At 43.4% G+C, this 22452-nt stretch overlaps 1 protein-coding gene across 2 annotated transcripts in view; it reads right to left on the bottom strand.

Moving 5' to 3' along the window:
* Positions 1-1841: 1841 nt before the first annotated feature.
* Positions 1842-22452, bottom strand: part of GNAL (G protein subunit alpha L) — a 160776-nt gene continuing 140165 nt past the window's right edge. For both annotated transcript variants that reach the window (XM_056854117.1, XM_056854118.1), the window contains exons 6-12: positions 15648-15702; positions 9975-10048; positions 8256-8314; positions 7356-7476; positions 4745-4875; positions 2702-2769; positions 1842-2143 (exon numbers count right to left, since the gene is read on the bottom strand). In XM_056854117.1, coding sequence (XP_056710095.1) covers positions 1997-2143; positions 2702-2769; positions 4745-4875; positions 7356-7476; positions 8256-8314; positions 9975-10048; positions 15648-15702 — 655 coding nt within the window. In that variant the 3' untranslated portion in view covers positions 1842-1996. The remainder of the gene's footprint in view (positions 2144-2701; positions 2770-4744; positions 4876-7355; positions 7477-8255; positions 8315-9974; positions 10049-15647; positions 15703-22452) is intronic.

Genomic DNA, 22452 nt, shown 5'->3' with positions numbered 1-22452 from the left:
TCTGTCCAATTTTTGGGGGTGTGGGGGAGAAGAGGGAAAGACTGGGCTTATGTAAAGAACAAACATGCTGTTCTTATAAATATTTGTTTATTTTGTGTGGTTGAAAATATTTCAGGGAACAATCTGTCTTTATATTTAAAGGATGAATATAATCTAAGCGATTAAATCAGCTACAAAGTTATGTAGGCTAACGCTTCTAAATTTGTTATTGCAACTATAAATTTTAAACTTTTGTACAGGTTATCTTGGACACAGGAAAGTATGTACTCTGACATAACACCTATGTATAAAATATAAAGCAATGTTATATTTAGAGGAGGACATGCCTTATTGCTACAGCAGTTCTTGCTTTTATATTGTACTGTACCACAACTTATTATGTGAATGTCATTTGCATAAATTATTCAAGTTTGAGAAATATTCACACATTGTGATTCTACAATATTTAAAATAAACCATTTTCTAAGGTCTCTTTATTAAGAGAAATAAAAACGTCATCTTGTAATTCTCTTAGGCCAGACAAAAGGGTTACAGCTTTTCTTCTTTCTTGCAATTTGCTAGCACAATGAAAGCAGCTGTTGCAACAAAGATATAAGAGCCTTTATCTAATGGTGCTTTTATACATTCACAATCTGCCTCTGCAACTGTGAATGATCTCTGAATGACCAAAGAATTACCCCCAACATATTTTTCTAAAGGTAAAAAGCAAAACCCTTGGTTCCCATGAAAACCACACCAGGTTGCAATTTGGACACTTGAATCAATTTCAGTGTTTTAAAGCTGAGACTGAGAGAAAGGCATGTTGCTGCAACATCTGGTGGCAATAACAACTCACTTGGAAAGGTAATGACTAAAATTTGCATAATTTATAATTTTGTTATACTAAAGAGCATTTTTATATAAACCAGAAAAAAACCCCTAAACTCTACAGAGAAGTTTCTCACCTCCAGCCACTGCTGCAGGTAAAGTTGACATCAAGCTGTACAGCGCAATCAAAAACATACTTACATCTTAGCTCAATTTACAGGTACAGCCATAATCAAGGCACAAAGATCTTCTACAAGTATTTTTTCTTCAATAAAATTGTACAAAATAATATTACACTTTACAGTCTGTACAATATAATAAACCAGCAGTAAAACAAAAATAATATGTATATATATATATATATATGTATATATATTATATATAGGGAGAAGGCTGTTGTCCAAAAATGATCTAAGCTAGCTGGATCAGTTTTGGACAGAACAAACAACATAAATGAAGGTGGTGGATTTTCTGCCTAGATGCAATAGGCTGAAAAAGTAGCTCTAGATTCAAAATGCCTGAGGTGCGTAGAGACTCTTACTCCAAACCCCCAAAATTGCTTATCTTCCCTGTGCCTCGTTTTCTATTCTATTTCCTCTGCCAGTAATGGCTTAGAAGAGGTCACTGGTTCAGTGGACCTGCAGTTCAGTTGTGTAGAAAACTGACAATGTAATAAATATTGTGGTGCTGCTACATCATGCATGTATACATCCTCAACATTACTTCATAACCCTGATACAAAGTGCATTTTCCCCCCACCATCCGTCAAGTACTCTTCAGTGTCATGGTAAAAAAGGGACCTGCGCACACTATAGGTATGACATGGTGTCACCCAACTAGGAGATACCAACTTGAACTAACAACCTGCTGGGAGGAAAAATGAGCAGGCTGTGTCCAATTTTTTTTTTAAAAACCACCCCAAATGCAACCAAACCTATGGAAACAGAGGTAGCCAAATGGCTTAGTGGAATGACAAAGTAGTGGCATATCAAAATTAAGCACATATATTGTCTGAAAAAGTATGAACAAGGTACGGGGGTGGGGGGATGCTGCAAACTAGCCAAAAGGCTAACCAAAGTAAACAAACTGAGGCTGCAGACATATCTAGACAGCAACTTCCTCTACTTTGTGTTAGGAAGTTTAGAAAGAAAGAAGCTGCTTAAAACCACAGGCTCTATGGTATTCTCAGTTACAATAGTTCATACTGGCGAAGATGCATTCTCTGAATGATATCTCTACAGTCGTTGAACACTCTGCGAATGTTTTCTGTGTCCACTGCACATGTAAAATGTGGGTAGCAGTAATGCTTTCCATCCCCAGTTGCAGTGCTTATTCTCTGCAGAACAAAAAAAAAACACATATGCTCAAGAATATTCAAGAAGTACAAACTGCACGTTCTAGGGGCCAATTATAAAAAACGAGAGCACATCTCTGAGAAATAGGAAACCAACTCAGAGATGACAGTTTTCAAAGCGCATCCTGATTTGATGCAGGATCAAAACCCAACATTAAACCGATAGTGAGATGCCTCTTACAGCTACTTAGCTGCCTTGGTGGCCCTGATGAGGACAGAAAGGCAGGGTATAAATGGTGTAAATAACAATGTAACTAATACTTATTCCCCATTAGCCAGTTGCCACACAGTTGGGCCAGATGCCAAAGTCAGACATTCTGGCTTAAAATGGGAAGAAGCACCTAACAGAAGACTTGCAAAATTTTGCGACTTAGATGGGCAGGTGATTTGGTAGAGGCCTTTGCTGACTTCCGCAATTCAGTAACAAAAATATTTAATTATTTTTCAGTTGCTGGCTTTCAAGCTGCTGCCACTTGACTGTAAGCTTAAAGACAATAATAATGAATACGTCCTTTCAAAACTTAAAAAAAAGTTACTTACTAAAAATTCATCCCGGATAAAAAACTTTGCTCTTGTAACTTTGGGATCTTCTCCTGCATCTGGTGTTGCTGTTATAAACATGAAATAGATAAGAACAGAATATTATTAAGAAAAGGAGAGCACGACTAGCCCAAATGGGGGATGGGAGAAGCTCACAGCCCATCCCTGAGCCCTCGGCGGCCAGGGATGGTGTGGCCAAAGCACCGCTGCGGAGCCTCCAAAGCCGTTCCCTGGCCACCGAAAGGCCCTAAAAAGCCTTTTAACCATTTTTTTTAAATGGGGCATTTTGCCCCATTGAAAACAGCAAGGCTGTGCCATCAAAAAGCTGGCGCAGAAATGCTGCTGTTTTGCACAGCGTACCTGGGGAGAAGGGTCAGGAAGCTGCCTACTGGCAGCTCCGCCCCCCCAGCACACCCCGGGAATGCCCCCCAGGAATGACAGCATGGGGCTTTGTGCCAGTGGGAGGCCCAGCTGGAGTCCCTGGGTGGTACTGCTGCGGCAGCGCTGGGAGGATGGCATCCGGGTCCCCCCACTGGCATCTGTGCCACCCTGGATGGAGTAAGTGACACAGGAGCTGGCGCAGGGCCCGAACGTTGGCACAGCCCCTTCCTGGCCTCCTAAAGACTTTCATCCTTTCGGGTCAGGAATGGGGATGAAGACCATTTACTAGCTTCTGTCTATGGAAAACGCATGGCTGATGTTCCTGGAATGCAAAGCCATTATTCAGACAAAACTAGCTAACTGCATTTATTTATTTGTCAATTTATATCCCACCCTTCATCCCCGGCCAGGCCAGGCTCATGTTTGTTAGCCAGAGCTTCCATAACAGCAATATACCTTACAGAAGGCATATCAAATTCTACAAATTTACAATGCTCTTATTCTGATATGCAAACATCACAATGTTCTGATGATTATTTTGCCATGTGGTTAATATTTCACATGGCAACACTTAGGTGAGTCAGATATCACTGCAATACATCAATATCTAAGAGGAGACTCAGAATTTGCTCTTGGGTTGCTAGTGTGGCTGCATAGAATGTTCACTCGCTCCAGAGGAGAAAACAGTTTGCAGTCCAGCTTCTGCAGGGGAAAGGACATTTGTCAAAATCGATTAGGTTCAAAATTTCACACGAGATGATGGAGGGTGGGTGAAAGGTCACAAGAATTAGCAAAGCTAAGGGCCCATAAGCCAAGAGGCTGATGGAGAAGGCAATAGGCTGAGAAAGAGAAACTTTTAGGAAGGATAGGCAGAGAGCGAGCACGGGAACTAAGGCAAAAGGGGACTAAATCAGAGAGGGGGAATATAAAAAAAAGTTCACAGTACTTAAGATTGGGAGGGCTTATCTGCATAGGGAGGAAGAAGTGCTAGGAATGTTGTTCAAGTATAAGGCACTGACACCATCCCCTCCTTTGAAGGAGGGCAGATCTTGTTTCCAACATCACATCTCCAAAACCCAGCTTGAGGTTGGCCATGAGTATACCCCCCCACCCCCTTCTGCGTTCAAAATTTGGGAGAAAGGGGGAGCTCATTAGCAAGGTCTGCTGAAAAGGCTACTCCCACACAGGATGCTGCAAATGGGGATGAGGCTGGGTGGCTCTTCTCACAGGAGCTACTGCTGCTGAAGCGGAAGGTACTGCTAACATCACTAACTGTGTCAGTTTCAAAACTCAACAGCATGCGCACCAACCACTGTGGCTTCTGCTTCTCCTCCCTCCCTGCAGGTTTGCCCTCTCTTGTCTCTGGACATTATGCTGGAGCCAGATACAGGTCACAATGATGGCCAAGAACCAACTGATTATGGGGAATGAAAACTGATTTCAACTAACCAGTCAGTTCTTCGGCTGCAAGCTTTCACTACTGAGTGTAAGAACAGATCTTACAAACACGAATTTCTGTTTTGAGTAGATACACGTGCTCTTGGCTTTCATTTGTGGGCGATGTTTAAAAATGTTATTTGAAAAATCTGCATACACTATAGGAGCATTAAAGAGCATCAACAATGATGGCTATTTGAATAATAATATAGTTAAAAATCTTACCATCTTCAGGTACAGTGTAACGTACAAATTCTGGAAAATAATCTTCAATTTTAGACTTCCCTGCCAAGACCTTTTCAGCCAGCATGTCTTGTTTGTTCAAGAACAAAATGATAGATATTGTCCGTAACCACCTGCAAAGACCAAATGAAATTTCAATACCATTTCATAAAAATGTAAGAACTGACTTATGGAATCATGCCAAAGTCTTCAGTACTGGGCAATCAAAGATACAAGCGGGAGACCACACTTGTGGAGGGCATCTCATTTCCCTTCTCCAGTATTTCTTCTTTCCCTTCCCTAAAAGTCCCCATAGCATCTCCCATCTTTCTACTTCCTTCTCTCCTTCTCACACATCAGCCAACCTACCTTTGTCTGCCCTCCTGTCTTCAGCTTCCCTCCCACTGGCACTGTCTCCCTGGGAAAACTCTGGCCTAGTTGTGAAACTGGAAACCCGCAAGGACTTGTAGGGGGCACCTCACTTTACCCTGAACACCTCACTATTTCCTCTTTCCCCCTCCTAGTAGTGTTACAACTATCTCTGGTGTCAGGGTTCAGCGTCTCTCTTCAGAATAAATGTGGTCAGGAATGCCGGAGTTGAAAGGGAGCCAGAAAGATTTGCAAGGTCAGTCACAGTCCAAGGTCAAGATTCCAAGAGTAGTCAGGTCAGATTTCAGACAGGTCAGAGTGAAGCCAACGCATTGTGCCCACACCCAATGCTCTTTGCCCAAAGCCTTTTATACAACACCCTGAGAAAGTGCTAGCTGCATCTCCAGCTGGGTCCTGTAATCAATCACTTCCCAGCTGTAGTTCCTGGCGTGTTGAGCGTTGTCTAACTTTCAATTCCTCTCTCAGCTGCTTCCTGCGTGCTTCCAGGGGTGTTGGTGACTTGGGGCTCCGAGGCTGATCTACTGCCTGAGGTCAGGGGGTACTTCTGAGCTAGAAGGCTGCTGTGTCTCTGAGATTGCCTGCGTTTGTACTACTTCTTCAGACTGGGTGTCTGGAGTCAGCTGTGGTCTGCTTCCATAGGCCTCCTCCTCCTCAGAGTCCTCACTGGCACTAAGCCCAGGCTGGGCCATGACAGTAGTCCCCATATCCTCACCTTTCCCTGCTTCCTTCTCTCATTCCCTTCCACTAACCAACCTACATTTATTTCCCCATCTTCAGATGTATTCATTATTTATTTACTTAATTTGTATCCTGCTGTTCTACACAATGGGGATCCAAAGCAGCTTACATCATTCTCGTCTACACCATTTTATCCTCACAACAACTCTGTGAGGTAGGCTAGTCTGAGATTGTGTGACTGACCCAAAATTATTCAGTGAGCTTCCACAGCACAGTGGGGATTCTAACCTGGGTCTCCCAGATTGTAGCCTGAAACTCTAACCACTACATAACACTGGCTTTTGTGGAGTGGATGATATTAAACAGCAGCAAGCAGCTATGCTGGGCTGAGTCATGTAAGTTGCATGGTAGCAAGTTGCCCAGTGCTGCTGCTGAGCCTGGCCCCAAACTTCCCTCAAAAGCCAAAACAGCCCTGCAAAAAAACCCTCCTCATCTCCCTGCCTTTTCCTGACAGAAACTAAGGCTTAGATATGGTTGCCTAGAAATGGTCATTGAGGGCAACTATTTTTAAAGCAAAATGAGCTCTTCTTATCATTGGGGGGGGGTTTAACCCCTGTGACACTTTTTTTTAGATTTCACATTTTTCTGTAAATCTGGGACATTTATCAGGTTTGGAGAAAGACCGGTATTGTCTGTCCATGGTCCCAATCTCTAGATTTAAGTATCCACAGATGGGCCATGCTGAGAATTAGATAGCCAGCGTGGTGTCGTGATTAAGAGCGGTGGACTCTAAACTGAAGAACTGGAGTTAATTGCCTGCTCCCCCACATGAGCGATGGACTCTAATCTGGAGAACCAGATTGGATTCCCCACTGCTTCACATGCAGCCTGCTGGGTGACCTTGGGCTAGTCACAGTCCTCTCTGAACTCTCTCAGCCTCACCTACCTCACAAGGTGCCTGTTGTGTGCGTGTGTGTGGGGGGAAGGTGATTGTAAGCTGCTTTGAGACTCCTTTTGGTGGGGAAAAGTGGGGTATAAAAACCAACTCCTCCTCCTCCTCCTCTTCTTCTCCTCCTCCGCCGCCACCGCTATTGGGGTTTATGGCTGTTCATACAACTATCTGCTATGATTCTATCTAATCCATTTAAAAATTAAAATAAGCCTTTTTAAAGAATTCAATACCAAAAGTGCATTATCCATATAGGATAATCTCCGGATGCAATGATTAAAATTAGAATTGAATGTGATTTACTAAAGGCTTTTCATATAAATCCCCCCAAGAGCTAGGAACTATAATACCTTAGCTTTATCCCCAATAGGGGACCCAAAGCAGATTGAATTGTACTTCTCCCTTCCATTTTATCCTACACCATCTCTGTGAGGTAGGTTAGGCTAAGAGTGTGTGACTACCTCAAGGTCACCCAGCAAGTTTCCATGGCAGAGTAGGAATTAGAACCCAGTTCTCCCTGATCCAAGTCAGACAGTCTAACCTTCATACCAGGCTGGGTCTCTGAATATAGATTTGCTATCTACACCAGCATTGTACCTGTTGTTCCAGATACTTTTGAAGAGGTCCAAAGACTCCCGTAGTCTGTTTGTGTTGTTGTCTTCCCTTATGACCATGTTGTAACTGCTACAGGCCACGACAAAGATAATAGCAGTGACATCTAAGGGAGATTGTGTAACAGACAGAATAAATAAAAGTTTTTTTAATTATTCAGGAAGGTTTTTTTTTTGCACAAGTAAATATGAAGATGGATAAATGGAAACAGGTATTATGGTGGTAATTACAAGAATAATCTAGGCTATAGGAAGAAAATGGTCAAGATTTCTTAAGGTTTATAAACTTGGGTATTAATTGGCTTTTGTTTTTGTTTGTTACCATAGATCAATGTGGCTACCTACATCCTTTGTCAACTTTGAGAATACCTGGATTTAGCCAAATGGAGGAAAAGAACCTGAGAAAACTAACTAGATAATATTTCCTCAAATTTGGCTTCTACCAACTCTGTAATTGGAGCCTCAACTACAATTACTCTACACTACTGTTAGATTATAGGGACTACCACTATTTCCAGCTGTTCTCTGAATTTTAAGGGACCAGTGTAGCATTAGATGTTTGATCAACCACTGGTTTTTGTTTTCATAATGGTGTCCATTTTGTGCCAAGGGTGCAACACAATTCTAGCCACAACTTATGTCCACTGAGGTTGGTTGAGCATTCTACCCAAGATGAAGACAAGAGGCCCTCCCCTCCCCTTTCTTTGTTTAAAATCCAGCCTTATGAGGAGTTCTGTAGACCTCAAAACCTTTCACACTGTTATTCTGGCTGGTCTTAAAAAGTATTCCATGGCTTACTCAGCTCAGTGTAAGACATCTGTTATGTAGACACTTGAACAAGAAAATCACTCTCAGAGTGAACATGAAATGTGAAAATAGTACTCACCATTAAAACATTGGATCCATTTTCTTCTTTCATCTCTCTGACCACCTACATCAAACATGCTGTTGAAAAGCCAGAAAGTATCTTTTAGCATGTGTAAGGAAAGTCACACTTTTCATGCTATGTTGCACTTCTTTTTCTGTTCCAAATGAAATGGAAGTAAATATTGCAAGAAAGGAAAAGAGACACTCCCTTAGGGCTCTCTGCAAATATTTCCACATTCCTACACTGGCTGCAAAGTATAGAAAAGCTGCATTCCTGAGGTATTAACAGGCAGGAGGAAAGGGGGGTAGTAGCTCAGTTATCAAAGAGGACAATTTCTGACTGGAGGTGCAAATTTATACATATGCATACAAGCTCAATTAGTTGACTAAGTTAAAGAAAGTGCGCCAGAATTCCCAGCTCTATAGCAGTTCACAGAAAAGAGAGATCCTTAGACAGTTAAGAAATTGTTTACAGCTCTGTAAACACAATTTAAAAAAATAGTTACTTTCATGTATATTTGATCCTTAGGCTATGGGTAGAATATTCCTGAGTATAACCCCCCCACCCAAATCAAGGAAGTGAAAGTTTGAAAATACCGTATTTTTTGCTCCATAGGACGCACCTTTCCATAAGACGCACCTAGTTTTTAGAGGAGGAAAACAAGAAAAAATCTTGTTTTCCTCCTCTAAAAACTTGTCTTATGGAGCGTTCCCCGCCCCGACGGCCAGCTGGGAGACGCACAGAATGAGCCGGTGCACGCGCCCAGCCGGCTCTGTGCGGCCTCACCCGCCTCCCAGCTGGCCGTTGGGGCGGGGAACGCCGGCTCGCGCCATCCCGACGCGCACGCGCCCAGCCGGCTCTGTGCGCCCTACCCGCCTCCCAGCTGGCTGGGCGCGTGCGCGTCCGGACGGCGCGAGCCGGCGTTCCCCGCCCCGACGGCTAGCTGGGAGGCGGGCGGGGTGCACAGAGCCGGCTGGGCGCGTGCGTGTCAGGACGGCGCAAGCCGGCGTTCCCCGCCCGACGGCCAGCTGGGAGGCGGGAGCTGGCTGGGCGAGTGCGCCGGCTCGCTCTGTGCGGCCCTGCCAGCTTCCCAGTTGGCCGTCGGGGCGGGGAACGCTGGCTCGCGCCGTCCCGACGTGCACGCACCCAGCCGGCATTCGCTCCATAAGACGCATGGACATTTCCCCTCACTTTTGAGGAGGAAAAAAGTGTGTCTTATGGAGCGAAAAATACAGTAGTTTATTGGGGACAACTTTGCTGCAGCCAGATTACTTAGTGATAACAATATCCTGCAAGCTAATTAAATACCCAACATGCTGACTACAATTCCATGTGTAAGAACTGTATTCGTTTAGTGGTAAGTAAAATCTCAAAACCTGGATTTCAGTGCGACATTTGAATTAAATGTTGTGAAATAAATACTTTTTCTCCTTAGTTTTCTTCATTTGAAGTCATGGAAATATTTCCACTGAAGTGTGAAAGATCAAGAACCATTTGACAGAACTGCTTACCAAACGATAAGCATGATTTAGAAGAAAATAATTATCAAAGGCCTCTATATCAGATACACAACGATGTTTTCCTATAGAACAAGGGTATTTTCTCCTTTTGAATAAAGGTCAATTGTGTTGCATCATACGAGGAAATACATTACTTCTACAATGAAAAGATCATTTGGTTGTCTTCACATTACAAGTGATTAGAAAATGGTATGCAGATTATTATTAGTATACTTACTGAAAGTTTACTTTATCTACTTGAAATCTTGTTTCAAAAATTCCAGATGTCAGAACCCTGCATCTCAAGAGGTCCTGAAAACATGAAATAGAATCAGACAAGTGGGGGGCATCTCATTTTCTCCTTCCCTTCCTGAAACCCCCATCGCCTCTCTGTTTCCTGTGCCCTTGTCACCTTCACAACCACCAGCCAATCTAGTTTTATCGGAGCCCTGTATTCAGATTTCGCTCCTTCCCTAACCATGGCAGCCTCTCCCTGGGATAAGTCTGGCCAAGTTATGCAATGCTGGTTGCCGGGCTGGGCCCAGCTGCATGGCGGGGAACTCACAAGGACCTGCAAAGGGCACGTCATTCCCCCCTGTATCCTCCCCCCACATTATTTCCCTCCTCCTGGCAACCCATGTATCTTTACCTTTCCCTGCTCCTTCCCAACCAACAACCCTACAGTAGTTCTCGGCAGCAACTGGCTGGCGGGGCACAACCCGAGCATCGATTGGGAACAGAGGCGTGTTGTGTTTGGGGCTCCCCAGTGTGAGAGACACGGCTGGGACGACATTCCCGGAGGCGAAGGGGGGATGCCGCTGCGATTGAGACCCACGCGCTGCCCCTGGAGTATAGTGACTTTGCGGATGTGTTTGAGGGGACGGACTGTGACCTGTTACCCCCTCACCGCACGATGGACTGTACTATAGAACTACTTAAGGACATTAAGCCTTCCAAAGCCCGAGTTTATCCCATGAGCCCCCAAGAGAAGGCGGTACTGCGGGAATTCCTGGACAAGAACTTGGAGCGGGGTTTCATACGGCCGTCCAAGGCTGCGTTTTCTTCTCCCTGCTTCTTTGTGAAGAAAAAGGGGACCTCTGATCTCAGACTGTGTGTAGACTATAGGGGGCTTAACGCGATTAGAGTCTAACGCCTACCCCATTCCTTTAATTCCGGACCTCCTGAGTGCTGTGTGTTCTCGAAGCTTGACCTGGCAGAAGCCTACTACCGGGTCCGAATCAAAGAGGGGGATGAAGCAAAGACGGCCTTTTCTTGCTGTTACGGATTGTTTGAATTTATGGTAATGCTGTTCGGTCTTTCTGGGGCACCATCGTGCTTCATGCAATTAATTAATGAGATCCTCCATGATCTACTGTTTAAAGGGGTAATCATTTATTTGGACAATATTCTGATATACTCCAGGGACCCCGAGGAACACCGGGGCTTGGTGCGGGAGGTTTTGCGTCGCTTAAGGGATAATCATTTATATGCTAAGCTGTCCAAGTGTGCGTTCAACCAAAACCAGTTGTCTTTTCTCGGATATGTTATTTCCCCCCAAGGTTTGATTATGGATCCTGAAAAAGTTCAGGCGGTATGGGAGTGGGAACCCACCAGGACTCGCAAGCAAGTACAACAGTTCTTGGGTTTCACAAATTTTTATAGAGGTTTTATTCAGGGCTTTGCTGAAATAGCCTTACTGATCACCGATCTACTCAAAACCAAGGGGAAGGGGCAGGAGGCCACCTTGGCGCATTACCAAGTGCCTTGGAACGACCAGTGTCAGGCGGCATTCGAAACTCTGAAGGAGCGCTTTACCTCCGAGCCCGCTCTGGCTCACCCAGATTGTTCTAGACCATTTACCCTTCAAGTAGATGCCTCGGAAAAGGCAATGGGAGGTGCGCTCCTTCAAAGGGATGAACAAGGGGTGTTTAAACCCTGTGCCTATTTTTCGAAAAAATTCTCCGGACCGGAGCTAAACTGGCCGATCGGAGAGAAGGAAGCCATGGCTATCAAGCATGCCCTCACGGTCTGGCGGCAGTTCCTGGAGGGGGCAGTGAAACCCTTTGAGGTCTGGACGGACCACCGAAATCTTGAGGCCATATTGGGTCAGCGGAAGCTGTCGGCCAAACAGCTGCGCTGGGCAGACTTTTTCTCCAAATTCCACTTCACCGTTAAACACATGTCCGGAAAGGACAACTGCCTGGCTGTCCCGGATGCCGCAATACGAATGTCGAGTCGAGCGGCCGGTGGGTTCCCTTTTCACCAGGGAATACCTGGGCTTGGCTACGGAGGGAAGTAGCGCAGGAGTCCTGACCAGAGCCCAATCCCACGTGGCGGCGAGAGGGTCTGTCCCTGACTCCTCTCGGGTGAGGGCTGCCTCTGCTCCCCCATCCCCGGCGATCCCAGGGGATCCTCCGGTCACGATCACGGGGGGGGGAGAGGGAGTCCTCTCAACGAGAGAGAGGGGACAGTAGAGTCGGTCCTGGTCCCCCCTCAGGGGCCGCCTGCATCTACCCCCCGCTCCTTAGCAATCCCGGAGAAGCTCCCAGAAGCGTTCAAGCGTAGGTGGGGGGAGGCTCTTCAGTGAGAGCGGAGGGAGAAGTCTCTCCCATCCCAGGTACTATTAGGGGAAGGAGCCCACGAGGATAAACACTACGTCCCCACGGAGTTGTGAAGGGAGGTGTTGGGATGGAGCCACAGTTCCAAAACGGGGGGACATTTTGGGTTTGTGAAAACCTTGCACCTGGTGAGAAGGCAGTTCTGGTGGCCGGGAATGCGCCAGGACATCGACGTGTTCATAAAATCTTGCCCCATGTGTGCAACGAGCAAACGCTTTTTTTATTTATTTTTATTTTCTTTATATCTTTAAGGGGTACAGGAAAGGAAAAAGGGAAAGGGGGAACTGTTAACATTGTAAAAACAATACAGTATTGTAAAGTGATTTCTGAATGAAATGAAATTACAAAGTGATTTTGGTTTGAAATTCTTACATCATATTATCTCTTATATTTTAAAAATTCTTATTCTTATTTAACTGTTATTTAAGGTAAAAAGCATACAACAAAGTATTATAATATTTTGGCATAGATTATTCATATTAGTTACATTTCATATATGTATAAAAAGATGCCCATTTTTCCTGAAATTGTTCGGTAGATTCACTGAGTTTAGGATTTAGTTCATCAGTCATTTTAGCCATTACTGCATATTCCAGAAGTTTTTCTTTCCAATCATCAATTTTAGGTGTGTGGGTTTGTTTCCATGTTCTTGCTAGAATTGTTCTGGCAGCTGTTGTGGCATATTTAAAAACGTCATGCAATTTTTGAGGTAAATTTAACGGTACTATACTGAGTAAGTAAAATTTTGGGTTGAATGTAAACTTCATTTCTAACATCAATTGTAGTTCACGATGAACTCTTTTCCAGTATGGTTGTAGCTTTGGACACGTCCACCAAACATGAAAATAAGAACCGTCAGATTCTTGACATTTCCAACATGCGCCTTTTTTCCCTGGAGTTGTCATTTGGGAAAGCATATTAGGAGTCAGATACCATCTGTAGAAGGTCTTGTACCAATTTTCTTTCACTTCTTGGGAAACAGTGTATTTCAATTCGGAAGAGCAAAGTTTTTCCCATAAGTCCATATTAATCATTTCTCCGAGATTTTGCATCCATTTTATCATGTTTATTTTCACTTGTTCTTCTTCTGTGTCGTATTTCAAGAGAAGTTTATATATTTTTCCTAATATGTGTGAGTCATTTTTAGATATTAACTGCTCAAATTCAGTTGGTTCACGAAAAGGTTGTGGATATAAGCAGTCTTTTTGCAAATTGGATCTCAATTGTAAAAAAGTTAACCAATTCAACTTTTGAAATTTTTCTTGAAGTTTAATCATATCCTTGATTTCACCCGTAGACTCTACCATGTCGTTGAAGCGTTCAAGCGTAGGTGGGGGGAGGCTCTTCAGTGAGAGCGGAGGGAGAAGTCTCTCCCATCCCAGGTACTATTAGGGGAAGGCGCCCACGAGGATAAACACTACGTCCCCACGGAGTTGCGAAGGGAGGTGTTGGGATGGAGCCACAGTTCCAAAACGGGGGGACATTTTGGGTTTGTGAAAACCTCGCACCTGGTGAGAAGGCAGTTCTGGTGGCCGGGAATGCGCCAGGACATCGACGTGTTCATAAAATCTTGCCCCATGTGTGCAACGAGCAAACGCTTAATGGGGAAATCCCCTGGATTACTCAAGCCCCTAGAGTCTCCAGAGGCTCCCTGGCGGGTGATCGGGATGGATTTCGTAACTGACCTCCCATCTAGCCAGGGCAAAACGGTTCTGTGGGTGGTTACAGATCTCTTCTCGAAGCAAGTTCATCTCGTCCCCTGCGAGGGGATGCCCTCTGCACACAAATTGGCTCGCTTATTTGTACACCAGATTTTCAGATTGAACGGCTTTCCGTGGAAGGTAGTGAGTGATGGGGTCCATGTTCGTGTCAAAATTTTGGAAAGCGTTTTTAGGACTTGTGGTTGTGCAACAGGGTTTGTCTTCAGCCTATCATCCGCAGATGGATAGGCAAACCGAAAGGGTTAACGCGATGGTAGAATGTTACATGCATTGTATTGTGAATTACCACCAGGACAATTGGGTTGACCTGCTGCCTTTGGAAGAATATGCCTATAATAACTCGGTACACTCTGCTACAGGTATAAGTCCATTCAAAGTGATCTACGGAATGGACTTCGGACCCTTAGGAGCTGTACCCCTCCCGCCGGGCGGCGATCCCCCTGAAGTATCAGCATGGGCCAACACAGTGCGGAACACTTGGCCCTGGCTGGTAAAAATTTTGGAACAGGCGAAGGAAAAGTACAAGGAGCAGGCAGACAAACAAAGGGCACCCCAATGGGAATTAAAGGTCGGAGGGAAGGTGTACCTCTCCACCAAGATTCTCAGATCTTTACGTCCATGCAAGAAACTGAGTCAGAAGTTTGTGGGGCCGTTCACAATCTCCCGGGTTATCAATGAAGTTACAGTGGAGTTGGAACTGCCAAAAACTTTACAGGGGGTACACCCGGTATTCCATGTAAGTCTGTTAAAACCTTTTGTACCGGCACCTGAATGGCACCCTGATCCCGCAGCTGCGACCCCGATCATGATGCAGGGGGAACAACACTTCGAGATTTCCAAGGTATTCGATTCTCAGGTGCAGAGGGGCCAACTGGAGTATCTCGTGCATTGGAAACATCTGAACTCTAGCCACGATGAATGGGTGTCCGCTATGCACGTAAAAGCCCCCACCCTGGTAGCAGAATTCCATCGGCTCTAACCCCCCCAAACCAGGATGTCCCGGGGAGGGGTCTTTGGGGAGGTGGAGTGTCAGGGCATCCATTTGGGCCCCAGATAAGCATATGTTTAGTATCAAAGCCACTTCCTTTCCCGTGGGAAGTTGAGGTATCGGTGCGAAGACCGGAGGCAGCAATCTCCAAAGTAAGCCTTCCAATGGTAAAACTGCTATCTGCTCTAGAGGTGACAAATACCCTTCCTTTGATGTAGCTTACCCTTTCATGTCCTACCAATGATGTAACCAAATGTATTGTATATTCCCTATAAAGATGCCCTGTATTCCCCATACCTGCATTCTGACCTTAGGTTCGTTAGACCTACTGACCCGTTAGCTTTGCTTAATAAATCTTTAAACTCTCGGCTACGTCTGGAGTAAAGTTTATTGCTGAGACGCAATGGGGTACTGAAGCCTGACACGTATAGATAATATCCCAATAAATCAATGAAGTAGTTTCAAGTACCTTGAGGTAACATGTGGGTTTATACATTTTCTAAATAAATAAATAAATTTTAAGAGCATTTGAAATAATGTGTTAAACTGACTTGCAGTTCCCAGCTGTTCCTTCTTTTACTCACCTGATCTGTGGGTGTGTAATCAGGCAAGCTGACGCTATCTATTCTTTCTAGAAAGCTGAAAGAAAACATAAGTGTCAGGCATGGAGGTGTTAGGCTTGGAAGTTCAGGACTTCCACCAAGTTCTGAACTTCCCTCATTAACCATCCATTATATAAATTAGATAATCTTAGAAGTAACTTTAAGTTATCAGTTAAATTGGGCAAATAATATTTTCTGTCCACAAAACACCAATTTATCCAATTTTTGCTACACTACAAGGGGCATCATTTTCAGATGAGCAAAAAACTTTATTGTAAAAGTCCATTCATTCACAATGAATGGGATCACACACCTGCGGCAAGACACACTTTAGTTCTACTTTAGTTCCACAATTAGGAATCCCACAAATCCACCTATAATTCCATTCTCAGAAGGCAGCTACAGACCAAGGACTCAGAACATAGTACAAGTGTAAGGTGAAGAAGAAAAATCCCAAGCGTTCTTCTAGGGAAAGTGTAAAAGCTGGCAGGATTAGTCCTTGTTGAGATTACCTGGATGAGCAAAACCTGTTGTCATAGCAACTAGACAGGTTGGCTGCAAGGAAGAAAGGTGTCGGATAGAATCTACAATGGTTTTTAAAAAAAATAAAGAGTAGGCAGCAAGCAGGAAGGAATGCTAAAGCCTGCCCAGAGTATTAGTTTACAGTACAACTTGGGCAGTTGTTGCTCAGCTGCAGGATTCAGAGGTCTCCCCTCAAAGAGGTATTCCTGTTTGTGCACAATGCTGCTACTGGTAAAATGTACATTTCCTCCAGGCTAGTGGAACCATTGTGCTCTGACTGGACATCATGGTGTGAATGTAATGGACACCAACTGGATAATACCTGTGACGTCATTGACAATCACAGAACCCGTTCCCCACCAACACGCCTTTAAGTCAAGATGTGGGCAGGTTCCATACGACAGTTTAGTCTGGAATTGCCATGATTTCTTCTAGCTGATTTTAGAATGGACCCCCATGTTGTTTTCTCATCTATTCCAGACTTGATTTGTGCTGATTTCTTTCATGTCATGTATAATTGCAGCATTATCCATCTGTTTGTGGGCTGGAAACATTGCAGGCGTGTTCAAGGTCTACTGTCTCTTTAATTCTGTGTTAATGCCTCTTTTTTTAAACCTCCCAATTTTCAAATTACTTCCTTTCTTGGATCTTGGGGTTCTTATTGGTGGGGATTTACTCGTTCCCAGTTACCTTTGTAGCAAACATGATTGCTCATTTAAATTTTTTAATCATCATAATCACACAAAAGGATGATGAAAACAAAACAAATATTAATGAGCATATTTTGCAGTGAGGGAGAAAAGCAGAGATTAAAGCCCTCCCCACAACATTCCTTTAAATTCTCACTACTTGTTTTTGAAGGTGCTACCAATTCTCTGTGCTGCTTAATCATTTACTGTTCACTCCATGTAATCCAGTATACCTGACGGCATTCCTGGAAAAGGGAGGGAGATTTTAATGAGTGCATTTATCTTGGATCCAAAATGCTTTTTTATTTTTCATGACTGTAATTTCATAATTGCACGATTATATTCATGACACAAAGTAATGAACAATCACATTTGCTACAGAGGGGGGAAATGGAGTAATTAAGGCCTTCCCCCGGGGGAGAAGAGAATGGATTAAAACCCATTTAGGAAAGTCAGGGCACCAGCACCACAAGTGAACAGGAAGTCATTAATTAAGCTAGGAGTGGGAGAAATGTCTGGGAAGCAAGTTTAAAGAGACAGTTACCTGGAGAAGCAGGACCCTGGTTGAACTGGTGTGGCTGGAGTAAACAGTAGGATCTTGACTTTGGGGGCAGGTATGGCCAATTTTTAATGGGAATGTAGCACTATATTAAATGCTGTGTGGAACACCCATTTCAGTGCTGCTTGCAGCTGAATGCAGGAAAGGAATTCTTCAGCAGCACAAAAAGTCCATTCTGTTGCTGATCAGGAAAATGGAGCAAAGGGAGGCTTAAAGTTCCTCTCCTCCTCACGCAATATGAATTGGGGTCTCATATGTTAGCTATTTTAACAACAACAGCAACAACACAATGTCTCAGTCTCATCTTTTTTGGCCCTAAGTAGTCATTGAGTATCACGCTTGCTACGTTGGCCTAGAGCGTCTAATACTCCAAACATCTGGTGGATTTCTAAATGGTAACAAAGTGACCAGCTGCAGATCTCTTCTAAATATATACTCTGGGAATTTATGTTATACTTTTGTTTGCCACCAGAGTGGCAGATTTGTATCTTGCATCCTAACTCTGCACAAGACACTCTTCTTTCTGCATTCATTTGCTTAGATGTAAAACCACAACAGTATTAAAACTGTCATAAAAAGAAAGCATCAGCATAAACAGACTCCAAAAGGATACCTGAAATTCCTAACAAACTTAAGCCAATGGCACCTCTAATACTACACACATTTTCCTGGGGAGTAAGATTTCAATGGGAATCACTTCTAAGCAAGCATGAGTTGGATCACAACTTTAAACAAACGAACTGGTTTTAAATAATCTCCCTCCCTTCCCAAAAATTTCCCAAAGATAATACATTTGGTTTGATTTGACTAGAATTCAACAGTCAACAATAGGATTTTAAAAATCAAATAGCTGAGAACTGTAAAATGGATGAAAACTCGGGCAGTGCAATGCTATGCAAAGTTACTCCAGTCTGCCCAATGAAGTCAGTAGGCTTAGGCTTGGTCTACGCATGCAGCAGAATGAGGTGGTAATGAGGTGGCAGAGTGCTAAAATGGTAGAATGGACAGTACTACTTCAGAGTGTAGCTGAGGAGTTTCATTTTTCAACGGTCTTCCCAGTAATCCTTCCCTCTAAGTATAAAACTAGCACAATGCACAAAATGCTAGCCTGGAATCTGTCCTACTGTCCTAATTTTTTTTATTTGTATGAAGTTCTTCATTGAACAGCATTAAAATGTGACTCTCCCCACTGACTGTCTGAAGTGGAAGAACCCATTCTACCACATCAGGTTTCTACGACCTGATTCTGCTGCATGGGGAGACTAGGCCGTAGACTGAATTAATTATGCATAGGATTGTACTGTGTCTTTCCTGTCAGCAGAAAACTCCTTTCCTATACACACCTCACAATATTTTGCATTGACCATTTTGCTCTTGTATGGATAAATTGCAAGAAATTGCCACAAATAACCAAAAATAAAAATAAGTGCAGTAGATACATGAATTTTCTGAATCTATCTTAATTATCTCATATTGGCTATAGCAACAAAGACTAAAGATGAAAAATATTCTTCAGATACTGACATTATTATATCTATTATGTCTATCTTTAGATATGCAGGTATCTTTAGCAAGTTGCCTAGGAAACTCAGCTGACACTTCCTTTGACGAGCAATCTCTAAATTTTGTCTTATGTAGGTAGAGAGCTCAAAAGAGATTGCACTAAGGTCTCATAAATAATATGGAAAATGTTTACATTCTGGGTGAGGAATCAGCTAAATTTTTTTAAAAAGAAGAAAAGTAGCCGGTTACGTGAAATCCTCCAATCCTGGAAAATCTGAGACATGCACTCGCCATTTGCTGTAAATTCAAGACTTTAAGGTGCTTAACTTGGTTGGATCCTACTTTCGGTTTATATCTCAAAGTGTTTTTTTTTTTACCTATCCAAGAAACCTTGCTAAAAACTTAACAAAATAATAGCCTTGAAAACTATTAGAGATGCAATTTTTCTTACTTCTCAGTGTCTTCCTAAGAATATTTTGTCTGTTCCCAGCAGATTTATAGTAAATCCCCCATTCCCTACTCTGCAGACACCCCTTGCTTTAAACCTCTATGACAGTTGCTCCCAACTGCTGCCTTTTAAAAATCTCTCCCATTCTCTGCCTTTTTGGCCTCCTTCCTATCAGTAATTTGAGGCACCATTTGCCCTTTTGCAATATGGACATGAATACATACAGCGGTTGCACTCAGAAAAATGTAGCACACTGCAATCGTGTTTAAAAGATTTTCTCTTCAGCCACAAGTATTATTAGATGCCTAGAAAGAAAATAAACACAAGAGATGCAGGGGTCTAACAAATCTTCTAGTCTCATGTCTGAAACATCCAGTCATCAGCAGATTGCACATTTAAAATGTGTCTGGTTTTACAAGTAACAAATGCCTTTCCAATATAAATCAATTAAGCAGCCTGCAGAGGGCAGCAACAACTACATGAAGTGAACTAACCTACAATACCTTTGCGGCAAGTGACAAGAAGCCTGCTGCACTGTTTGAGCTTTAATTGTTGTGCCTGGTAAGGTTAACATGCTCCTACAATCCAACCATGTTAATGTTAACATTAGTAGCTCATGTTACACTTACAGGACACAAGCTTCAAACACCTCGGATGTATCAATGCTATATTATGCCATGAAAGCTTACAAAAGGGGGAAAAATCCCCTAATTTATTTGGTGTAGTCATAAACCTTTTTATTTATTTATTTATTTAAATTTAAATCCTGCCCTTTCCCTGCCAGAGCGGGCTCAGGGCAGCTTACAAGCCCAACAATATTAAAATAACTGATATACAATACAAAATATTTTAATTCCAATAAATTCAGTGTAACAGTACAAGTTTCAGCAATTTAAATTAAGATGAACACCAAATGCCTTCCATATTGATAGCGTTGGAATCTTCAGGTCTGAGGCCAGTGTTAGCCGATAACAGATGGTATAGAAGTGGTACAGGGAGGACAGCTAATGACAGAACCATAGCTGCCCTCAATTGTAGGCTTGGCGTACTGTTGCCAACCTCCAGGTAATACCTGGAGATCTCCTGCTATTACAACTGATCTCCAGGCAATAGAGATCAGTTCACCTGGAGAAAATCGCCGCTTTGGCATTGAAGTCCCTCCCCTCACCAAACCACGCCCTCCTCAGGCTCTGCCCCAAAAGCCTCCCGCCGGTGGCGAAGAAGGACATGGCAACCCTAGCTTGGCGGAACAGTTCCGTCTTACAGGCCCAGCAGGGCCCTGGTCTCATCTGACAGAGCGTTTCACCAGGCCGGGGCCATTCAGATATTTCTCAGGCAGGGGACTGCTAATAAGTTGGTATTTGATGAGCATAATGCTCTTTGAGGGGTATACCAGGAGAGGTGGTCCCACAGGCATGGTGGCCCCAGACCATCAAAATGGCTTCCAGTTTGTCACTTAATAGATTTGCTGAGATGGCTTGCCCTTACAACACTATAACTTCTATTTTTGATGTTAAAAATAAAAACAGCCCCCCCGCCAAACTTTGTTTTTTAAATTTCAAGTTGTCCCATGGATTATTGTTATTCTCTAAGGATTCTACAGACTTGCTGTATAAATCTTGTTGACCCTTTTGATTAAAAGTCATTATGAGCAGATGTATTATACAAGTCCCCCCCACAAAAAAAATACAAAAAAGGTGAAGTAGAAAGACTTATCTCCACAGCAAAAGCAGCTAGATGCTTACTGTTTTTAAAAATGAAAGCAGAGAATTCAGAGGACCTGATACACAGATTGTTATAAAATACACAGATAGTTATGAAGTTATATTGATATTACAATATTCAATTGCTGTGGTTAAAAACACACTCCTGAAAACACCATGGGGGATGGGGGATGGGGGATGGGGGATGGGGTGGCCACTGCCAGGGAAGGTACAGGGAAACCTACCATGTGGTAGCCCCACTGCCGCTTTGGTGCATTGGTAGCAACAGGGAAACTACACAAGCTGGTCTCCAAGTGGAAAACACCTAATATTCTCCTTTGGCAACAGATCTAATAGAGCCATTTCTTGTGTGCCTAAATATGGACTATGCTGATGTCACGATCAACTGGTGGGAATTCTTCATTAAGATAGGACCACTTTTTTTTTTTACATTTCTTCCCATGGCAATGAATTTTCAGTTTGTTTTGACATTCTAGCTACAGTTGTTGATGAGGCAAAGCTGCAAAAGGACTTATCATTGCCTCAAGAAGAGCCAGTTTTAGCTCCTGTGAATGTCTTTTCTTTGCTGCCTGAACAAAGTGTGCCACATATGTGCCAAGATAGTATGAGGTGGTGATGCTGAGGCAGTCTAATGGCAGGACACACTAACAGTTGGCTGAAAACAGGAAAATTTAATTTTTTGATCAAACACCAACATCAATATCTGGTTTAGAAGTGCTATTCAGTCAAAAGTATCTTCTGTGAAAATGTCTGCCCCTGTCTGCTCCAGAAATCCTTTACTGACATGGGCATGAGAAGTGCCACTGGAAATCTGGAGGTCAAGCCAACATACTGTTTTTGGAGAAACTGCAAACTTTCATCTGGAAAACACCATTTGTCAAATATCCTATCCCTCCAGGAACAGCAGAGGACAATAACTTCATTTTATATTGTTTCAAGGAGCCATAAAATGCTTTTGGGATTGTGGCATGTTGAGGTGGCAGGAGCGAGCACTGAAATATTTTTGTCAGGAAAACCCCCAGTCAACCCAGTTCTGCTGTTCTCACAATGGCAGCATGTATTTATTCGAGGAATTCCTGAGGATTACTTCCCACACCAGAGCCCCGTGGCGCAGAGTGGTAAACTGCAGTACCGCGGTCCAAGCTCTGCTCACGACCTAAGTTCGATCCCAACGGAAGTTGGTTTCAGGTAGCCGGCTCAAGGTTGACTCAGCCTTCCATCCTTCCAAGATTGGTAAACTGAGTACCCAGCTTGCTGGGGGTAAAGGGAAGATGACTGGGGAAGGCACTGGCAAACCACCCCGTAAACAAAGTCTGCCTTGCAAACATCGGGATGTGACATC

Source organism: Euleptes europaea, chromosome 8 (genome assembly GCF_029931775.1).
Source record: "Euleptes europaea isolate rEulEur1 chromosome 8, rEulEur1.hap1, whole genome shotgun sequence".
In the NCBI taxonomy this organism is placed as follows: Eukaryota; Metazoa; Chordata; class Lepidosauria; order Squamata; family Sphaerodactylidae; genus Euleptes; species Euleptes europaea.
This window is presented reverse-complemented; position numbering and strand designations above follow the sequence as displayed.